Below are 22,132 nucleotides of genomic sequence, written 5' to 3'. Positions count from 1 at the left end.
AGTGGATGCAGGTAAGTCTATGGGGGATGAGGGAGTGTGGTGTGTGTGAGGGGGGCAGGTGCCTGCCCCTCCAGTGAGAGAAGGAAGCGAGGGGGCCATTTTGGGGCAGCAGGGAGCTGTGCAGCCAGGCTGGCGGCACTGGGGCTGGTGCCCATGCTCACAGGGGTGGGGCAGCCAGGAGACGCTGCACAACTGGGGGAGCAGGAACCTAAGGGTTGGGAGTGAGGGGCAGCAGCAAGGCTGGGGGTCTCTGGCTTGGGAGTGAGGGGCACCAGGGGGGCAGGGAACTGTGGGTCAGGAGCACAGGGTACAGGCAGTGCCAGGGGGCTGCGGGTTGGGAGTGATGGGCACCAGTACGGTGTGGCAGGCAGAATACTGTGGGTCGGGAGAGAGGGGCAGCAGCAGAGCTGGGGGACAGTGGCTTGGGAGTGAGGGGCAGGTCCAGGACATGGGCATGTCACTGTCCCCCCTCCCCCCAACCATATCACACCCGCCCCCCTGACAGGTGTCCTCTTTTTTTGAAATTGGAAATCTGGTAACCCTAACTCACTAGAATGTGAGGTTGGGGGGGTCCACACTCCAGGGTGCTGTTCCCAGCGTGGCTACTGACATCGTATGTGACCTTGACACTTCCATGTGCCTCAGTTTCCTCACAGATGCCTGCATTTTACACTACACCGTATTCTTCCACAGGGAAGTGCTAAGCACTTAGGGTAGCAATGCTTTACTTTTTGAGTCTCTTCTTGTGTCCTAATGAATGGCACAGCAAGAGAGACCACTGAAGGGGGAATAAAATGTCCATTCTGTGCGTCTCCCTGTGTTTGCTGCAAGTCCTGCCTTCAGTGTTTCCTGGCACGCGTCCTTTCAGGTGCGTTGAATTCTAAAAGGAGGAGGGCGAACTCCGCGCGGTGCAATGCCCAGAATCTGTAGGCAGGTGCTAGAGTTCCTCTTCCAAGTCACGTAGCCGTGTAGACCCACCACGTGGAGAGGCTTCCACGCTCGCAGACTTTACCTCACCTTCTCTTCTTTGAACGGCTCTCTGCAGGCTCGGAACCTCCTTTAATGCAAATATGGAGGCCACTATGGCCCCTAATGCTGAAATGTAGCTTCTCTAGAAAGGCTGTGGGAGTAGTTTGTCCTTCTCCTGCACATGAATCGGAACAGCTCTGTGCTGGGACAGTTGGATGGACTGGCTTACTAATGCAGTTGAAAGTGCTTTTTTTCCCAGGGGGATTACACAGCCTTTTTAGCTTTGATTCCCCCCCCCACACGCCCTCTGTTATTTTGGTGCCATTCCCTAGGGGAAACCTACTTAGCTTGCACAGTGTTCCCACCAGAAAGTCGAAAACCTCTCCCCATAATTTTTCTCTCTTTTTTTGGGTTAATAGCAATAGGTCCCATGACAAAACAAGCATAAATCTGTGTGCTAGGAGCATTGCTTTTCTCCTTAGAGAGAGAGTTGTCCTGTAGGGCTGGCACAAACCTTCAGCCTCTGCTTGAACTTTGCAGTTCAGCGGTGACTCGCACTGTTCGAGCTGAAGGTAGAATGTGGACCTTTTAACATAACAGCCTGTGAGACTCATCTTTATCATGGTAACAGGCTGGTTTAGTGCCCTTATTTTGGATGTGGGTGGCTTAGAAGACAAAGCAATAAGTATCTATGTGGGTGGCTTAGAAGAGTAGTGGAATAGGTGGCTTATTATGTTCTACAGAAGATAATCTTATATGAGCATCTTGTATATTATAGAGGTGCTACTCAGTGAGCTGCCCTGAGCCAGGGGGTCCACTGTACCAGGTTTTGTAGCCATTAGCAAGCAAAGGATTGATCAGGCTAACATCACACTGCTGGCTACCTTTGATTCCCATAGACCAAAAGACCAAGTGCCTCCTGCAGCTGGGTTGACTGGGGGTAGGGGCAGCCTCCAGCTTGAGTCAAAACTTGAACAAACAACTCTGGATACTATTGTGAGATATTTTAACCACCATGCTCACGAGTGCTAATTGTGGCTCCCAATTTATGGCTGTGCTCTGAAATGCTTTTTAAATGGGATACTATACCTAAAATAAACTTTCACACAATTTTAATCTTCAAGCCCCTGTGCTACTTTTGTTTGGACTGCGAATTGGGAAGCTTTTTGATACTGGCTTGTGGCTGAGCTTCATCAGGGTTCCTCGTGTTTTATTGTCAACACAGATCTTTAAAACAACATTGTCTATGCTGAGATTGGGAGCAAGGTGAATCTTGGGCAGATTGAGTGCAATGGATCCTTTTTTAAAAATACTTATTTAGGATTATGGATCATTTTTGTCCTTTCTTGTAATAGGAAGTTTCTCCTTCAGTGTGACGCATAGAGTTGTCTGCTTCACAAAAATAATGAAGAAGAAACATGTTTTCAACTTAGGTGGTTATTCTTTCTGTGGAAACAGTAATCATTTTCACCATCTCTCATTGTCCCTGTGAAAGCAAAGCCAGGGAGGATTGCAGTGCCTTATGGTGTCAGGATTTGAGGAAGGGCAGTATAAGGAGCAGATGAGTAAGAAAAGGTGGGAGGAAAACATGTATAAATGTGTGTAGAGAAATAAAAGGGGAATACAAGAGGGAGTTTGTCAGGGCAGGAGAACAATGCAAGTAGATGGGATATATCCCAGGTAGGGGTGGGGGATTGGAAGGCAGGAGGCCATGGAAAAGAGCAGGAGAGGATGGTGGTGATACAGGAGAGTTTTTGTGGAACAGCAATTAGATGAGACCTGTCAAGCCATCTGGCACTCACTTAGTTTTCCAGTGGTCATCACTGAAAAAGTCAGTCTGTCTACAGCTGCTGTGCAGGACTGTTTGGGAGCACACAGCTATTTCCTAATGCAGAGACAGTGGAGTCTGGAAGCAAACTCATTTATTTGTAGAGGATGGATAATTATTTCTTGTTTATATTGCAATAATATCTTAATGCCCCCAGGGAAGTAGTCAAAATATTTGAACTAATTTCTTTCTGAAAAATTGGGGTTTCATCAAGAATATTTTTCCTATGGGGAATTTTAAAAAGAGAATTAAACTTTTGTTTAATTTCATTTCAAATTGAAAAAGTTTCAAATTGAAACTTTTACTTTGGTTTTTCAAAATCAGGTTTTTTCTAAATTTAGAAATTGTGAATATTGATGTGCTCCCTCCCCTCCCGTCCTTTACCACTCAGCCCAGTAAGTGACATCCAATATTTTTCCTTCAGGCCTTTTTTTTAATTTCGTCTTTTCCTACTCAGTAACTTTGTTTCAAAATGTTTCCCTGAAAGATAATTAAAAGAAACATAACTTGAAAAATGTTTACTCGATTGTTTTCCCCCTTTTTAGCCCCCAGCCAAGCTGAGAATCCTATTGTACTGGCACTCAGCATTCACATAGCCAGGATTAGTCTCTGTCCCAGAGAGCTTACACTGCAACCAAACAAGGCAGACAAAGGGTGGCAGAAAGGGACACAAAAGACAAGCAAAAGACTAAGAATTGTGGTTCAGTAAGATTTAGGTGGATCTTTTCAAAGGTGCAAAGGACAATTATGCATCCAATTTCCCCAGTGGGATTTGTGACTCTGAAAATCTCTCCTCGTGTAACTTACCCACTAGAAGGCAGCAGAAGAGCCAGGAACTAGAACCCAGATCTCCTGAGTCCTGGTCCAGTGCCTTCACTACAGGTCCAACCTTCCCACCTCACGTTATTTCCAAAACGGTGGTTCCTGCGCGAGACGTGCCCTCCACTAGTCCATGCTGATTTGGGACTTCCTGTTCTCAAAGGTGTACAAGTGGGAGTGAGAAGCATGGAGCACAGGGAATATGATTCCACGGGCACAGTGTGCTGAAAGCCTGGATCATCCATCAGGAATGCTGTTGTGAGGGTGACATTCCAAATGCTTCTCAGCATGGGAAAATACTTTATCAAAGAACTTGGAATAAAAAAAATTAAACATGAACCCTTGACACGGTGCCACATGATAGCTATTTTTAACTTCCATCCTTATCATTCCACGTGCTTTCATCATGGTCAGTTCTTAAAATGATGGAACTAGTCACCATTTATGAGATGAAATAAACTGATCTCCCATGGTTTCAAAATGAGCATGAAGTTAACTCTTCAAAGGGAGCCAAGAGTTGTGGTGTGACAACACTGAGAGTTGCATACAATGGTGTAGAGTATGCAAAATGGACAGTAGCTGAGTTTCTGTAGAGGGGGATACTCTGTGTATGCTGCAGTCATGATATTAGTCTCCTCCATCTGGATACAGAAGCTGCACCTGTGACTTTTTATTGGAGATAGCAATCTTAAAGTCCCTTATTCCTTTTATATATGCTTTTATAGCAGTAGAGTCCAGACACCAGGACACCAATGAAAGGAGATGGGAGTGCCTTGACAGGTCAGTCTGAGGAAAGTGTTTTGTGAATAAGGGGCAATATGAAAGAAGACCCAAAGATCATAAGTAGGAAAAGCAAGCCAGTGAACTTCACTCTCCCGTCCTCCCCTTCCATGCTTCCAGATAGCCAACACTTTTTTGAATGCATATGTTTACTGCAGCTGAGAAGCTCCTTGATGATAGTTTTACCTTTACATGGCAAGTACAGACCTGACATCCCTCCTGGCCATATATGTGAATGAGAAGAAATGCTGAATTCCAAGTTTCAAAGTAGACAAGTGCTAAGCCTTGACTCCTTATGAATGATGCAGACAAATAGTGGGACACCCACAAGAAAGAGTGGACTTTGGAGAAAAATTAGGTTCCGAGTCATGAATTGTCTGCAATAAAGCATATTGTCAACTTGTTTCTATTAAATGAGTCTGCAGATTTGCCATCACTTTTTTACCTGCTGGCAGAAGCAGATGCTACAGCTGCTGTTCTAACTTCATCAGATAGAAACATTGCAGTTGCCCAAACCCCATTTGCTTTTCAACATGGAAGTACTTTCCAAGAGCCAGTTAGTAACTTTTCTCTGCATTCTCCATCTACTTTTTCCTTGTTCAGCTTAACTCTAAATTTAATTTTTGTCATGGATCTGTATTTATTGTTTTTCTAGAGAGATTTTAAGATTATATGTCTTAGATGTAAAAAAGATTCAGTAACTTTTCCAAAGAAATAAGTGAGCTCTTTTATTTTTGCACAAACTGTAATTCCTATTATTATTAATAATAACGGCTATCATTTTCATAGCACTTTACAATTTCAAAACTCTGTACAAACTTTATCCAATCTATTTTAAAAAGCCTTTAAATTGATCTCTTGGAGTTAATGGATGTTCTTTGAAAGCATAAAGAGAAGTATATATCCCAAAGCATTCAGAGTTGGATTTAGATAATACCTGTTTATTATAGAGCGGCATTGTGTTTCTTGGGATATAGAAAACCTCACTGATGGGTTTAAAAAGTTACTTTTCTTTATAACCACTTAGCTCTATTACATACTCTTCTGCTATCTTGGGAGCTGTGAATAAGAACTGTTCCCTTTTGTTAAAATGCTTATATTAAGAACCAAGTATCCAGTTAGGACAGTTCCTTCACTTTTAGTATTGGCTGTTGCTTGAGATTCACAATAAAACACTGTTTAGCCAAGGCAAAGAAGAGTTAAGTGAGTGCCATTTTTAGATGAATAATCCAAATATCTATTGGCAAAATACAAAGGAAAGCAAAAGAATATAATCACGGAGTGTGGAGAAAGTTGCCTGCGAAAATGACAAATCCATTCCAAATGGTTTTGTATTTTATGTTTTAGAATGGAAGATTTGTTGTGGGTTTTGGCCAGCTTGCTGTACTGTGATGAGCCAAGAGAGGACAAAGGAGTTTTGATAGCTTTGAAAAATGTACTTTCCAATTCTTGATGGAAAAACCGGCCACTGAAACAGTAGCAATCTGGGTTTTGCATGGCTTTTTTCCCCGCCCCATGATTGTATGAGAGTTGATGCATTATGGAATTTTATTTAAAAAAAATTAAGCAGGCAATGGATGACTTAAAAACAGAAACTTATGTGCATAAGGAGATCAGCTGTTTTTATAAAAATATTAATTTTCCCACAGTGAATGGTGAGGTTTGGTGACCATTTGAAATGACTTCTATATGAACAATATTGTAATATTTCTTTTTCCTGAGGTAGCAAACCTTCTTTACTAGGATTGTTACAGTAATGTTAAAAATAGGCTTTTCTTTAATTGTGGGCTGGCAGTTTTGACGTGGTCATATGGTAATTAACTAGGAACTCACGTTCCCAAATTTTAGAGAGACCAGTATTTGCCCCAGGTTTGTGGTTGCAGTCTGCTAGAGTTCATGGCTAAGTTAAACACTCATGTAACTCCTGAATGCAGATTCTGAAGGTTAACTCTTGGGGTAGAGATTTTCTTCCAGTCATCTGCAGAAAATTCAGGACATGCCTTCTGAGTTACAGACAGTGAGAGATCACTCTTCCTTCAGAGAGTGTCAGACTGCCTTTCCAAATGGCCTCTGCATTCCTATTGCAATGACATTTTGGTGAGGGAAAATCTGTTGCACACTCTTGTGCTGAGTCCAGTGGGAATCACGCAGAATTTTTAAAAATAAGAAAACTTAACAGTGTGTGCCTCTGTGGTGGAATTCACTTTATCTGCATTTGCCCTCCCTGTTGGGGGCACGTAGGGCACTAGCAGAGATGAAACACCTCCAAGGCCCAATACAGCCCTCTCCTTGAAGTTATTTTTCAGTCTGCGGAACTGGAAAGCCATCACTGCACCTCCAAGCTGTTTGTGTAACTCACTGGGGACACTAGATCCACAAAAAATTTGAATCTACAGCTTTTTCGTCTGTGTACCCCTAGAATAGACTCACTGGGGCCTTTCATTCCAGCCAGGGTAGGGCTTGCTTGGAGACTCTCAGCGTAACTCCTGAGTGGTATTTAAGTGATGTAGAAGATGCTGCACCAGTCCTCTTCCCAATGCTGCTACTGGTCTGTTGTATGACCTTAGACAAAATCAGCTGTGTTGGTCTTTAGTGTCATGTCTAAGATTACAGGGATTCATTAGAAAGAATCACTCTAGTTTGTTTCCCAATTTTAAGGATAATTATGTATCTCTCATAAAATGTGGGAGTCAGCAGGGAGAAGCTGAGATTTTCAAAGCCAAATGAATGGGACCTCCATGTCTAGATCCTTTAGGCAGCCTTGGGACCTTCAGCCAGCGTAACCATCATAACTACCATAAGGAGCACTTTCTATTTACATTTGCTTTTCAGGCACCTCACTCAACAGATAACAAAGCCTTCCTGGTGTGTTATTATAGCATGACTCATTTGTCTTTGGTCTCTTATGGCATTTTGTTAAAAGTTCAGCACCATATTAGCACATTTGATGCATTTTAAATGCGGTGAGTTGTATTCAGAGAAAACCTGTGTGCAAAATTCTGCGAGGTATGTTTTGCAGATGTACGACGAGAGATGGTGGGTGTCAGACAGGGTGGCCTCTGCAGGGAGGCTTCAGTTGGACAAGAAAAGCCCTTTATGAAACTTATGTTTTTCATATTTGTAACGCCAATCTGTCCCCCACATGGGAAAGCAAGTGAGAGGAAAGAGGCTGGAATTAAAGCCCTGTCCCAACAACCCCTCTGCCTTGCTACCTCCTGCTCTTTCTTTCGAAAAACTAGAGCTTGAACTGTTTTCACATTGGCTCTCCCCGCCCCCGACGTTCTCTCTCTTTTGTCAGATAGCAAGGCCTGCAGAACAGTGCAGGGTACCCTGATAGACCTCGTTCCCACACTCATAATTACTGGGTCACAGGAGACACAAAAGAAGCTGCTGTGCTCTTAGGACTTGGGGAGAGGAGGGAGGGAGGCTGGGGGAATAGCATGAGCTTGCTCTGCTGGTGTTACCTCATTTCTTTCTCACTGAAGATGACCTTCGATTTCTCCCTGGCTAATCCCTCTCTTTAATCCCATCTCTTCTCTCATCTCCCAGGTCAGGGTGCTTTTTCATATTTGTTCCCCTTCGGTGGCTCTGTTCCTCTTGGTGTTTTTGAAGTCCAGAGCCAAATGCTTGACGTCTCTGTCATCCCCAGAGAATAACACCTTCCTGAGGTGCAGAAGCCGAAAGTTGTTGTCTGAACATTCAGGATGCTCCTAGGAATTCAGGGCTCTGCTTTCCCTGTAGCAGCTTTGTACCTTGAGTTGACAGTAGTTATTCATATATCTATAAAGAGATCTGTAAGCTCTGTACCATAAAAGGTACAAATACAGGCAGCCCTCGCACTTACGGCGGGCTACATTCCTGGAAAAGGCACTTTAAATCAAAACGATGTAAATCGAACCTGATTTTCCCATCGAAACAATGTTATAGGCAGTTACATTCCTGACCAAGGGCCTGTGCCCAACTTTTTAGAGAAATGACCATAAACAGCATATTTCAATCAACTATTTAATCAACTATAAATGATATACACTGTACAGTACAAAGCTTTCTGAAGTGTACTGTATATAAATCGATTGAACAGGGCAATGCAGTAACTAATCATATAAAGGAAGGAACACCTTCATCAGGGTCATGGAATTCAGAAGGGCTGCTTTTTCTTTTATCAGCCATTTTTAAGGACTGAATATATAAAAAAGCTTAACATGCACTAAGAATCCAAAGAATACAAGAAACTTACGTGCCCGAGCACATCAGGAAGCAGACTGACTGGGTGACGTATATATGTTTGTGCGCCGCCGTCATGCCGTAAGTACCAGGATCCCATGCCGTAAGTAATAACATGGGTGTAAATGGCGGAGCGCCGCAAGTGCGAATCACTGTAAGTCGAAATGCTGGAAGTCAAGGACTGCCTGTATAAACTCTGCAAATTCATGAAACCCATCTCAGAGGTTACATCACATATACAGTAAAAGCTCCGTTACCCAGCACCTTATAAGCCGGCATGTTCTATTAACCAGCATGCCAGCTTATAAGGTAAAGTGAAACCGGAAGTGCCCACCATGGTGGTAGGGGCTCAGTGCCCACTGAGTGAGCCGTGGGGGCTCAGAGAAACCGGCACTTCCGGATTCTCCGAGCCCCCATGGCCTGGGGCAAAGCAGCCTGTGCTGCCAAGCCCCTGTGGCCCGGGGCATAGCAGGCTGCGCGGGGCCCGCTTCCCTGTCCCTCGGGGCCCGCGGGAGGGGCGGCAATGCTGCGGGAGGGGCAGTGACACCCCAGATGTAGCGGGAGAAGCGGTGGCCCATGCCTGTTCAGGCCGCTCAGTTAACCAGTATATTTCATTATCCGGCACCCCCCATTCCCCTTGGGTGCCAGATAACAAAGCATTTACTGTACATATTTGTGTAGGCTTGCAGGCTTGTTAATCCTCCCTGATTGCAATTAACCAAACTGTTAACAGCCCCCGTCTCTGCCCAAGATCTATTGGAAACACTTGACACTACATAAATGATTTGTCAGCAGTGTGGTTGTATGTAGTTTGTTATTGTCACAAGCATCTTGCTGTGTTGCCTGGAGAAGGATACGCGTCTAACCCTCTGGCTAACAGAACAAAGCAGGAAACCTAGTTGCAACTGACATCACAGCCACGCCCAAACCTTTCAGCTGAACATCTCTCCCCACTTTGGTTGGCTTGGATGAAATGCCTCCAATCACATTTGACTTTGATTTAGTAACTTCTACCTGAATTGAAATGTAGCCTCCCCATAACAGACGTTGGACAAACCACCAAAGGTTTCGCTGACTTCCTCCACTGTGAATTTGGCAGTTTGGATCTAGTGGGAGCGTAATCTGAATCCAGCCCTGGAGTTTTGTGTTTGAACAGCACCTGACACAACATAGACCTAATAAGCGGGGTTCATAGATGCTACTACAATATAAATAATATATCCTAGTAAAATACTATCTAGTCATGTGAATTGAAGTAGCTTGATTCTCAAGGTGTTGAGACCTGAAGTTCAAATTGATTTCAGTGGGAGCTATAAGTTTTCAGTAACTTCACAAAACAAAACAGAGCACTTTATTTGGATGCCTAATATTTAGATACCAGAAGTTGTAAATTTTGATCATAATACCTAAAATGCGATGCTGATGTTTTCTGTGCAGAAGACTTCCTGTTTCATACTTCAGCTCTTAGACAGCAGCTACGTTACCTGAAGGGAAAAGGGATCAGAATTACTATAGGGTCTCTAACATTAGGCTCAGACGTCTAGATTTTTATTAGAGAATTTATGACAGTGTAGACAGTATAATCAAATGAATGTTTACATAACCTTAATTTAGTATTTGCATATTCTGTAAAGGTTTCATACTGTCTTTTTTAACTGGTAATATTCATTATATTATTTATTTCTTAAAATGCCAATCGTGCTTATAAGAGCAATCTTAATTATGTCACCAGTTTATTTTGTCTGGGAACTCATGCAGGATTTCCATATTTACAATCCTGATGCGCCATAATTCAACATACTCTATAGCAGTTATCACAATGGTTAACTAACTGGTCAGGAAACTATTGTGCTCCCACAGTGATTACCTAGACTTACTTGCCTCCTATATCCACGATAGACTGGGGGAGCTGAAATGCACTGATAACTCCTTACAATCAAAATGCATAGATCATAGGGCTTTTAAAAGATTCTTGTGAAGCTGCCTATAAGTTTACCCTGGCAAGATACAGACGCTCCAGGGTCTTTTGTGGTGCTTACAGAAGGAGTGATCGGAGACTCAGTCACAATGCACCAACACAAAGCCACCTCAGCCTAATGCGTATCTTTTTATATCAAGCAAGCCAGCGAAAAGAAAGAGAGGCTATGATAGGAGAAGCAGCATGGGATGAGAGATAAGGTCTTCCTGTTTCCCACAACACCCTAGTATTCTTATCTACAATACCACAAATAAAAAACAAGGAGCCAAAGAGTCTGATTCCCACAGAACATTGAAGACACTTCAGCATCTGTTTTCACTGCAGCTCCATTTTGTGCAGGGGGAGATGCTAAGAAGCCAGGACAGGGTCCTGGCCCCGTGAACCCTGAAGGGTTAAATGTCAAAGTGTCATGCAGAGAGTTAGGGGCACAGCTCCCATTGAAATTACTCACACGCCTTGCTGACAAAACCTCTCATGCAGGGCTTTGACAGTGTCCTCTCAATGGCCAGTGGAAAGGGGGCTGTCTAGAGCAGAAAGCACAAAGGGGTGGGACCTGATCCTGCACTAATACTGGCTTCCTGAGGGGCTGGATGCTGCATCTGAAAAGCAGATGCAGCATCCACATAGCTCTGCTGGATGCTGCATCTGAAAAGCATTGTATGTTCCCTGTTGCTTCTGGTGGGTGCTATTCTTCCTCTGCTGCTTCATCTACTTGCTGATAATTCTAAGGAATCAGGCCTCACGTGTGTCTCCTTTTGTATTAGTCCCCCTGGATGCCGAGCACATATATGCACTCACAGTCAAGTTATTCTAGCAAACAGATGCAGCAGGCTTGTGTCCTGCAAATCAGAATGAAAGATTCCTTCAGCACAAATGAAAGTTCAGAGTAACCACGTGGAATCCAGTTCACCCGCTCTGGGTTTACACTAGTGTCCCCGAGGTCAGACTCTGACCCACAGACTCTTGAAGGTTTTTGTAGGCTAACAGTCTAGAAAGTGCCAGAATCCCAAGGATCAAAAAAGGCACCGTAAAGTTGTATGGTTGAAAATATTTGGTATATTTTCTTCTCACTTTTCCTCCTGACTTATACAGCAATGGCACGTAATAGGCAGTACCAGTTCCATGAGCTCGAACATCACACGTCATGCCCCAGTAATCATGAGGTGGGCTTAGAAGTCATGAGGGATTTTTTAAAAATTTCTCTTCTGTTTTCTGTGCCATTAGGCTATACCCGTGCCATGGTTTCAGCCCCCACCCCCGGTTCATTAAACTGCATGATAGTCGTATACCTTTCATATTATAGGAAACTTGGGAGTTTTACTTCATTACCTGACTCCAGGAACTGGAGCCGCCAAAGACCAAATATCACAAATCTTACAATAAAATCACAATCATTGACCACTTCTGCTTACTATTGTATTCCATTCCTATCATCTTCTGTCACTTGGGATTACATAATTTGTCTTCTTCAGTGGCAGTGGGGGTAGCAAATGTTCTTTGTAACCCTCCAAAATGATTTGTATTCATCCTCACTCTTGCCCTGCTCATTCAGTATGTAACTTTATAAGGGATTTGTGTGGTTTATCGTCTAAATGAAAGGCGAATAGCAACAAATACAGGCAAAAAAACCAGGTGCCCTGGATGTTGTTATATTTAACCAGATGCGGGGGCTGCATTGTAGCTCAGCCTCTAGGTTTTCAGAAGAAGGACATGGCTAAATGGTTCAAGGTTGCACCAGGCTGCCATTCACAGTGACTCAGCATCTCAGTGCACTTTTACTCCTGCTGTGAAGTGCTAATATATAATGCTAATGATACCCACAAATCCCAGGGTCGCCACTGCAGCGAGTTAGGATGTAAACCAATGGGGATTTCACAGCAGGGGATGAAGATGATGGTGTGATTTGTCCAAGGGACAGCCTTACTAAAAGCCTGTTTTTCTGACCCTCTTAATGAACTGCCGAATCCCACCATATTAGAGCTTTTAAGTGTAACAATGCAGAAAGCTCTAAGTAGTTGTACAGACTTTAAAGGTATCTAACCTTTGACATGTTTGAAAGAAGCAGGGAAGAAACGATTCCTTTTTCCACTGGAATAGGTCCAGATTGGCAGGCCATGCCCAATTAGCCGCAAAAGCCAGTAAAGACACAGCATGTGCAGCCTCAGCTCCTGACTATTCTCACAGACCTCATGAACTCTGCTGATATTTTCCTTTCAGCCACCATTCACTGGCAAACTAAACACATTTGATGATCTGTCCTCGTAGAAATAACCTCTAGTGGAATCTCAACCATTTCAGAAGGAATAGGAGGGTTGTTGGGTCTGTCAGGCATCCTGTCTGTGAATGGCAGGGGTCTCGCATCAATTAAAATGGCTGAGATTTGTCTATAGGCTCCCAAAGTGCTTCAGTAGAAGTGTCAGTTCATGTTAAATCCATCCAAACCTGCAGAAAACAATTGCATCTTCTACAATGGGAGCTGGCTTTTTTTTTTCATTGAGCGACCCAAGAGAAAGAGTAAATGTACATCTCATCTTTCGACTGGTCTGCTGGCATGTGGCACTGTACAATTTCAGGGAAGGGAGGATCAAAGCTCCGCATGTGTGTTCATTTATTTAATTCAGGGGAGTCGAGCATACATCCTGTGGGCCAGATTCAGCCTGTGGAGGTGGGCCATCCGGTCTGCATTACCTCTCCCAGCAGCTCTTAGAGACTCTGCGTTGGAGGTGAGGCACCCAGCCCGCAGGGTTTCTAGCCATGGCTGCCTGAGCTGCCATATTGGCACAACCAGCATCCAGTGGATTAACACCACCACCATTGCTCAGCTCCCCCTCTTCCCATTGTTGAATTAATAGTTCTCAGTTGTTGCTGGCAACAAAAATCAATGGCAGGCAGTGACGGGAAAAGGGGAGGTAAGTGGCAGCCACAGAGAGAATCCCAGGGAGCCAAATGACCCTCTCCTTGCCTGCCAGGAGCGAATATAGCCCACCAACTGACTTGAGTTTGACAGTCCTGATTTAATTGATAAAATATTTTGTACAGGAATAAAAGGGAGTGCTGTGCCTTGACTGTAGCTTCAGGAGTTGTGATATTCGTTCCAAGGCTCAGTGAAACGTCACAACTCCCGTAAAGAGGAAGTGTCTCAGCGGAGAAGAATCGTAGCTGTTCAGGGACAGATTCTGGGGCCCTACTTCACAACCAACGACATCTTTGTCTGTGAGTAGTTCCACTGAAATCAAGAGGAAAGGAGAGAGAACAAGTTCCAACCCAGGCTGCATCAGGTACAAGAGCCTGCTAGATAACTGCAGTCTGAACCCACCCTTCAGTTCTCTGTGTTAAGAGGCCTTCTAACACAGGGATATTTTTTTAATTCATAGGAAGATATAGTCTTCCCCCTACCCCAGCTCTCTCTCCTATAATGTATTCTGTCTCTTAATCTTTCCAGTTATAATCTCCTAGATGAAACATCTGTGAACTTGCCTTCTGTTTAGTTTTTTAACAAAGATTCTGTGGAAAACTAATTGAACTTGCTCTCTCTGGCTACTATGAGTGTAGCAGTAACCAAGCAAAATCTGATCATTTTTCAGTTTTAAGGCTGCAGGGTGTGAAGTGCTGTATGTACAATTACATGGAACCTGGAGACCTTTCAGTCCACAGATGAGCGTACAAGCTCTTAATCTCTTCTCTCATCAAATGCTACGTTTGCAAGCTCTTTGGAGCAGTGACTGTGTTGTTATATATCTGTACAGGATCTAGCACTATAGGAACCCAAAACCTTAGCAGGGCATTCGGTACCTCTGGAAAGCCAATACTAAATCATTCCCCATCAAGCTACCAAGGGTTCAGTCCCTCTTTGGGTGCAAGAGAACGTGTTTAGATCCCACCTAGCACTGTGGACCAGAGTCTGCCACTGTACTCTAGAGCTTAACATCATTAGGTGGGCGTCATGGGTATGGCTTGTGCCAGCATTTGAGACATACTTTACTTGTCTATAAAGTAAAACCTCAGAGCTGTCAACCCAGCATCTCTTAGCAAACTAAAATTGACTTAGACCATTATTCTGTCAGTATGAAAATCAGTTCAGAGTTAAATGCTTGCTGCTCGGGGACCTAGGCGGTTTTAAAAGGTTATTGTGACAAATGTAGGAGTTGCCAGCTCTGTCCGACTGGCAACCTGCTGAGTCTGGCATGCGGACTCTGGAAACTGGCAAGGAAAAAATACCTTTTGGAAAAAAGAACAGTTGGAAGGGAAGTTTCCTTCACAAGAACTGACGTTACTAACGGAGAGGCCAGAGACCTCCAGGGAACGAACGTGCCGTTCTCTGAAAAATAGCCCCTTCGCCAAGAGGCCCGGTTGCCTGTGTGTGTATAGAGTCGGCAGTGCTCACTCAAGTGCCTGTGGGTTGAGCTCCTTGTACTGTTGTGAGATTTGCTGGGAGAGGGAGCTATAATCTGTTCCTTCTTATGTGTCGAGAGAATTTTCTGCTAAGCTGTTGAAGTCCATGGGATTGGACTCAGGTGTCCCTGAGAGCAGAGTTTGGCTGGCAGAGCCTTTCAGCTAAGGGTGATCCTGTGGAAGAAGAGCGTTCTCAGAGCCAGGTCTTGCTCTGATTCCTTCCCCTGGCTAGATAATCCCCTCTCTACTCCATTCTGGATGATTTGTACCCTAGACCGAGCAAGGATTAAGCAGTCCTTGCTTTCAGGAACTGTGGCAGTGTGCTGGCCTTTCCTTGGCTGTGAAACAGGTAGGGAACTTCCTTGCAGCGTCTCCTTTTTTTAATTCTGTTCTTCCTTGCCTCTTCCCCACATTCACACAGTTGCCAAACACAGCATCACCCTATGAAAGCATGGGGAAATTTTCCAGTCTTTAGTAGTTTCCCTGGACACTATCTGGGCTTCTATGACACAGGCCTAAAATAATTGCCGGTAGAACCATACCTTTAAATGATCATTTTCACTAGCATCAGGAATAGCTCAGCAAGACAAGCTTGCTCACTTCCGCTGACTCTCAGGATTGCCAATAGATGCAGCAATGTATTAGCAATCCCCCAGCACTCAGCGATAGTGTGGGGGTCATTGGTATCACTAAGTGATGATTCAGTTCACCATGTACCATGGTATGTTGGCACTGATACAACCGTTGCGAACTCCGTGTCAAGCTGTGAAGTAATTCACCAGCCATGTTGGGTGCCATGTGCCAGGACAGAAGGCTGCACACTGACACAGGCACCGTGGCAACAAGCCATGTACAGCACAGACCATGCCCTTTCTGGGAGGAGCATTGTTGATGGCAAACCAGCCAGGAGGATCTGTCTTTATACAGCGTGATCTCTCTGCACCAGCTGGGCTAGAGACCGTCTACTGCATGATGTCACATTTTATCCTGGGAGGAAAAAAAAAACCTTAGTGCAGTTTAGGGCACTTGCTTGCATAGCTGTCTAATAGCTCTGCATTATACCCTTAACCAATGCCATCTGTCCCAAGGCTTTCTGTGTACTTCTACCCTGGAGAGTGCTTTTCAAAAATATGCTTTCCCTCACCATCTAATTGTCTGGTAGGGCTAACTCATAATATGATGAAGCAACCTGGACAACTGTTTTTCTTAAGGTTGTAAAACTGCAAAAGCAGAGCTAAAATGCCTAATTATTTGCTCATTTAAAAAAAATCCAATAAGTCCTTTTTTAGATGATCCCATAAATCCCTCAGAGTATCATTAAGGTCAATTGCCTTCAGCTCTTATCTCTCCCTAGGGGAGGCTTTTATGGGTCTACAAAACACCATGTTTTCAGGATTTGTATCTCAAATAAAACTGGGGTTTGATGAGATCATCCATCAAAAGTCTGTCCCTGATGGCACTAATCAGAGAGCAGCAGAACCGTATTTAGGGAAGAGATAAAGCCAGTTCCTTTCCAGTCTCCCATAGCACTGGGAAAGAATGGATCCTGTTCTCATATCTTCAGCAGTTATCCCTGAGATATTATGATGAAGCTGGGCTTCTTAGAGGGGCGTATGAACACCCAAGCCTGGCTCAGCCTTCTAGAAAAAACTCCACTGAGCTTGTACAAATGTCTAATCTCAGTTTGACTTTGTGTGCAGCTAGCACTGGCCTCCCGAACCTCATGAGTACAATGCCACTTTGTGGGTAGATCCAATGTACCTTGTGTATATTTATATACATCTGACATTTGCATGCATTATATCCCAGTGGATATGATAAGCAGTATACTTTGCAAATGAAGTCAGATTTGCATGTTTATGAGTTTAGCAAGAGAAAGCCAAACCACACACATCTAGGAATTGATTAAGGCATACAGTTTGCTGAGAAGGCCTTACCAATGAGATACTAACTTCCGGCGAGTCGCATTTTATACCATTTCTACTCTTTCTGCCAACCTGCACTAAATTCCAGCTAAGGGTAAAAGCATCCATTTGGATGTGTATTTCATTGGTTCATTCTGAGAGGACAAAGCACAGCATGGTATTTTGAAGGAAAATTAGCCATTTCCCTCCCCATACTGTTGCTTTTATCATTTTTCATTGTTGCTATATTACTATAACTTCTGAAGATTGCAACAAAGATTAGGGCTTTGTGATGCTGAATACATTACCCATATACAGGGCCAGAACCCAAGCTACTGATTAGGTGCCTAGGTGTAATCCTGCTTATGTTTTTGAACAATCATGAATGCATCTGCTTTGGAACATGCCTTCCTTTTAGTTTTAAGACCAAGTCATAAAAAAGCAGCAAGGAGGGGGAAGACCCTCCTGCTGTCTGCATTAAAGGTTCCTCAACAAGTTGAGTAGAGAGAAATTAAACTAGCCTTAGACACCCAAATGATAAGACAGGAAGAAGAAACAGTGATGGTACAAAATGTGGGGGGGTTTATCTTCCTCCATAACAGGGGACATGGCTGTCTTTATCCCCCTGCTTTACTTGCAGCAGGTTAGAGTACTACGCCTTGTTGTGTAATAGTGTTGATTGCATAGGTTTAAGAATAGGTTAGACAAGCACCTGTAATGGGATGGCTTGGATAGGAATAATCCTGTCTTGAGTAGGGGGTTGAACTAGATGACCTTCAGAGATCCCCCCAGCCCTACTTTTCTATGAGTCTGTATGGGAAATGGCACAGAGAGATTGTCCAAGGGCCCACAGAAATGGTTGTAGTTGCACTCTCTAAACCACTGGGAGTTTTTTCATTGACCTGTGTGGAAGCAGAATCAATCCCTCTTGCTTTGAGCCTAACTATACCCAACTTACCATTTGTAGCTGGGCAATTTAAGTGCTCTCTTTGTCAAGCGGGTTACTTCCTTGATTTACTTCACTCTTAGCAAAATGAGCAAAACCCTCTTGCATACTGTAGTTTTCAAGAAGTGCAAGGCTATCTTTAGTACAGGACTTCAAGTGCTGTTGCACCATTGTACATCATGGAAGCTGCAGGAAAGAAGGTAAGATTGCAGCCGTTTTTCCCCATGAAATACCTTAAGTCCCTATGTCAAGGTAACTGATGCAATGATAAGCAGCAAGCAGAGAAAGTGAGCCTGTTTCACCCACAGCCAGTGCCTGCCCCTTGGCAGCACTCTTGAACACTTCATGGAAAGTAAAAGAACTAAGAATCCTTTGCAACTGTCTAGAAAAAGCCTTTTGGCTCATTAGTGGTTGAGGCATTCCTCAAGGTGACTGTTTCAAGTGCTTGTTTTCATTCCATACCCCAGAGAAGGAATTTTTTAATGTATTTTCTTTCCCCACCTGCAGCCTCCTCTTGGCCTAGCAGACAGCCGTGCCTTGTTCTCCCTCTGCTGCTTGGCACCAAATATTCAAAGGAGCCAGTGGTGAAGAAAGAACTGGCACCCTCCAGAAAGCGGGCCTTATGACCCTGTCAAGGCTGATCTTAGACAGCTAGTCTCCCTTTGGGAAGGGGTTATTTAGACCTGGTTTCAATTGCCTATTTGTAAAATGTCTTGCTAAGTGCCTTGATTGATTAGTCTCAATCATGTTTATCGCAGTAGTGTCTAGGGATCATTGGAGATTGGGGCCCCGTTATGCTAGGCACCATAGAGACACAGAGTAGCCAGAAGTCCCTGAGATGGATCAGAGGAAAGACACCTGTCCGCCCACTCAGTTTATCTGTGCTACATACACAGCCCCCATACAATCTCACCACCTCAAAAGGTTTTAAGTATTTATCCTTGCAATACACATCCAGTGAGTTATTGCCATTTACAGTGAGGGTTGACCCTGCTTCAGTCCACTGATCAAAGGGCTCCCACTTCCCTTCTGTAGATGGATGAAGCAAGAACATGGAGCAAAACGTGTTGGGTTGTACCTGGAGCTTTGCATTAAATAAAACAAATTGGCTCCTTGCTGCCCTCCACCTGGTGCTGCCAACCCAAAGTGGCAAAGGGGAAAACCAGGAGCAACTGTTAGGGAAAACCAGGAGCAACAGTTATAGACTCCTAGAAGAAGGTTTCAGTCTGGATATAAGGAAAAACTTCACAGTTCATGTGACCAGACTCCAGAATAGACTTGCAGCAGGGGTGGTGCAGGCACCTACCCCGGAGATCTTCAAAAGGAGAGTGAACGCACACCTTGCTGGGGTTATTCGACCTCAGCAGTCTTTCCTGCCCAGAGCAGGGGTGCTGGATGCGGTGATCTCACGAGGTCCCTTCCAGGCCTAAACTTCCGTGAACCTGTGACCCATTCTTTTCTTCAGTTTCAGAGGAGATATTCACAGGCCCATGTAGCAGTCAGACATGATTCTTTCCAGCAGGAGTTGGGCATCCTTTGTACCTTCCAGTCTTTCCCTCTTCATCTACCAGGTCAGTCTTAAAACACAATGGACGTGGAAATGAAAAGGTCCTGCTTTCTGGCACCCAGGTTTTGTTCTGTACTAGACACTCCAGAAGAAAACCCATGTGGGAGTCCAAGCACTGAGGGAGGCACTGGGCCCGACGACTGTCAGTAGCGTTCTGTTTCGGGAGCCCATTCGCCGTTGAAAAATGTCTTGCTGAGGTGCCCCTGACTGCAGTGCTCACAATACCATGTCAGCAATATGTAAAAGGTGTGATTAGGTCCTCGATTGCTGAAGTGGTTTGAGCAGCAGAGACTTGCCTTTTCTCTCAACACATCCCACTGTACCCTCTCCCCCATGTAAAGGATCGTGATTTTATTGTATGTGTATTTATTTTCCATGGTGTCTCCACACCAGGAGGCCTGGCAGTCCCACTGTGTGATTTCCCAGAGATCTTTAGAGCATCGTTTCTATTTCTTTTCATCTCTCTGTTTGTTCTGATTCTTCTGTGGAGCTGGAATATGCTGTGAGATCAGGCAGATATTTGCCTTTTGGAAGCCAGCTCCTGTGAGCTGGGCATTTTGCCATCAGCACAACACATGGAGATACAGTTGCATTAGAGCTGTCTTCTCCAATTATAGCCCCACCCGCTGGCGCTGCTACCATTAAGGGTCTGTGAGCATTTCCACTATAAAACCTCATTAGTAGCCTGACCAAAGCAAGGAAAATCTGGTTTAAGGCTGACACTCTGTCTTTAAGGCACCCTTCCACCCTGCTTCAGTTTGGACTGTGGTTACAGACATGTTAAGTACTGGTCTGAGACTCCTGCACTCTTCAGGTGCTGGAAGGGGAAATGGGGACGAACCTTTTTAAAAATGTGTAATCACTAACTAGAAAAATATAAATGCTAACAAGTTGTCTATATTCTATCTTAGCCCACACAAAACCTTAAAGGTCTAGGCCGGAATAATAGGTAACCTTTGGATTATTGAAGGACCTTCGCATCAAGTTGCAACGGGCTCTTATTTTGCACCATATACACAAAGCATATCTGATCCTTCTCTACCCAGCAGCATGCCCCAGCAGAAACAGTCATGAAACATATTATCATACTTAGCGTGAAGAATTATAGGAGTAATAGGAGACCAGATGGTTAAAATCCATCCTCTGTTATTAAAGCAGTTGTGTTTAGAGTAGGGGATTGTGAGTCATGAGGAAGGCAGTAAAACACTGAAACAGGTTACCCAGAAAGGTTGTGGACGCTCCATCCTTGGAGGTTTTTAAGAACTAGCTAGACAGACCCTTGACTGGGAAGATCTAGTTGGGGATGGTCTTGCTTTGAGCAGGAGGTTGGACTAGGTGACCTCCTGAGGTCCCGTCCAACCCTAATTTTCTATGATCTTATGATTCCTGGGTTGGAGTCTAGAAAGGTAGGGTGGGAAGGATTCAGCAGTAAGAACAAAGAGTATGGAACCAAGATTGCTGTATGTAAAAACCATTTCAGCGAGTCATGGGTCAACTCCATGCTTCAGTTTTCCCATCTGTAATGTGGGGAAAATGTGACCTACCTCTGAAGAGTGATGAGGACTAACAAATGCCCATGGAACAGTGTAAACTCTTCAGCCTGGATAAGTGCAGGGAGTAACTGCCAGTATTGTCCCAACATAGCCAAGCTTTAAATCTTTAATATAAAATAAAAACTCAGCAAGTTTGGACTCTATCCTCTCCCCTCTCCAACATGGATACCAGCATCTTTGCTGTCAGCAGCTGCTGCCTCCTCAAGGCTCTTGCAGTGCTGGAGAAGCCCCTTTTGTCACCGAAATGCTGAGTTCCTTTCTCCCTTTATCTCTGATGTGGTTGCTAAAGGATGTGGTGGTAATAAAAGTGTTAATATGACAAGGTGCTAATGTATGTGAAGCAGTTGGTTTCCTGTTCGCACTTACACAACATGATGCTCTTCCCCTACTACCTTGAATAAATTGGTTCCCATCGGTATCTCTGTATCCTGCGCCCTTCACCACAATCTCCATTTACAGTCATTTACTAAAACAACACACAGTGTATGAACTCCCTATAGGCCAAAAATAACTGCGGCCCCATTAACTTGAGTTGTTTGTTTATTTTCAGATGTACTGTCCCCTTATCTCGCCCAGTGTAGTCTGACTGGTGTAATAAGGGGAAGGCTGGGGAGTGGAAGCCCTCATAAGAGAGAATCAAGGACAGGGTAGGGTGAAGCTCTTAACTCCAGATCTCCCTGTCTGGATAACAGCACTGAGGCTGGGAAAACTCAGCTGATGATGTACTGACTTCATGATCCACCTGACTTTTATACACTTCCCTTGGCCTGTTTGAACCAAACATTTCTGTTTGTCCTGAAGATGTTCTTATGATGAGTGACATGTGCAAAAGAAATGCAACCAGAAAACACAACATGCCTTTTAAGATTTTTGCCTCATTCTGAATAATTAGCTTTGTGTGATGTTTGTCTCCACTGCTTTGAAATGCATCGGCTTGTGCCTTAATAAAACATTTGCAAAGCCAGGCTCAGGGAATCATTGTATTCATCCCTCCTGGTAGAGGGGCTGTTTAGGAGGGAAGATGCGTGGATGACCTCTACCTGACTCAAGAAGTCTATGGGCCTTCAAAGCGCTGCTTGACCTGGTACTGGCTACGGGGGATGACCTAATCGGCGACCTAGTGATTGATGGGAAGTTGGGTGACAGCGACCACGAGCTGATCACCTTCACCA

General features: G+C 44.2%; 1 protein-coding gene across 5 annotated transcripts in view; it reads left to right on the top strand.

The window, feature by feature from the left end:
* The window catches only part of EXD3 (exonuclease 3'-5' domain containing 3), a 430,752-nt gene that overhangs the window by 284,715 nt on the left and 123,905 nt on the right, over positions 1 to 22,132 (top strand). Inside the window, exon 21 of one of the 5 annotated variants that reach the window (XM_019540508.1) lies at positions 869 to 1,343. The exons of the other annotated variants lie outside the window; for them this stretch is intronic. Within the exon in view, the coding sequence (XP_019396053.1) occupies positions 869 to 877 (9 nt within the window). The 3' untranslated portion in view covers positions 878 to 1,343. Of the gene's footprint in view, positions 1 to 868; positions 1,344 to 22,132 lie in introns of those variants that run through there. 5 annotated transcript variants of the gene reach the window in all.

The sequence above is a fragment of the Crocodylus porosus genome, unplaced genomic scaffold, assembly GCF_001723895.1.
Source record: "Crocodylus porosus isolate Cpor-Errol unplaced genomic scaffold, CroPor_comp1, whole genome shotgun sequence".
Lineage (NCBI taxonomy): Eukaryota > Metazoa > Chordata > Crocodylia > Crocodylidae > Crocodylus > Crocodylus porosus.
This window is presented reverse-complemented; position numbering and strand designations above follow the sequence as displayed.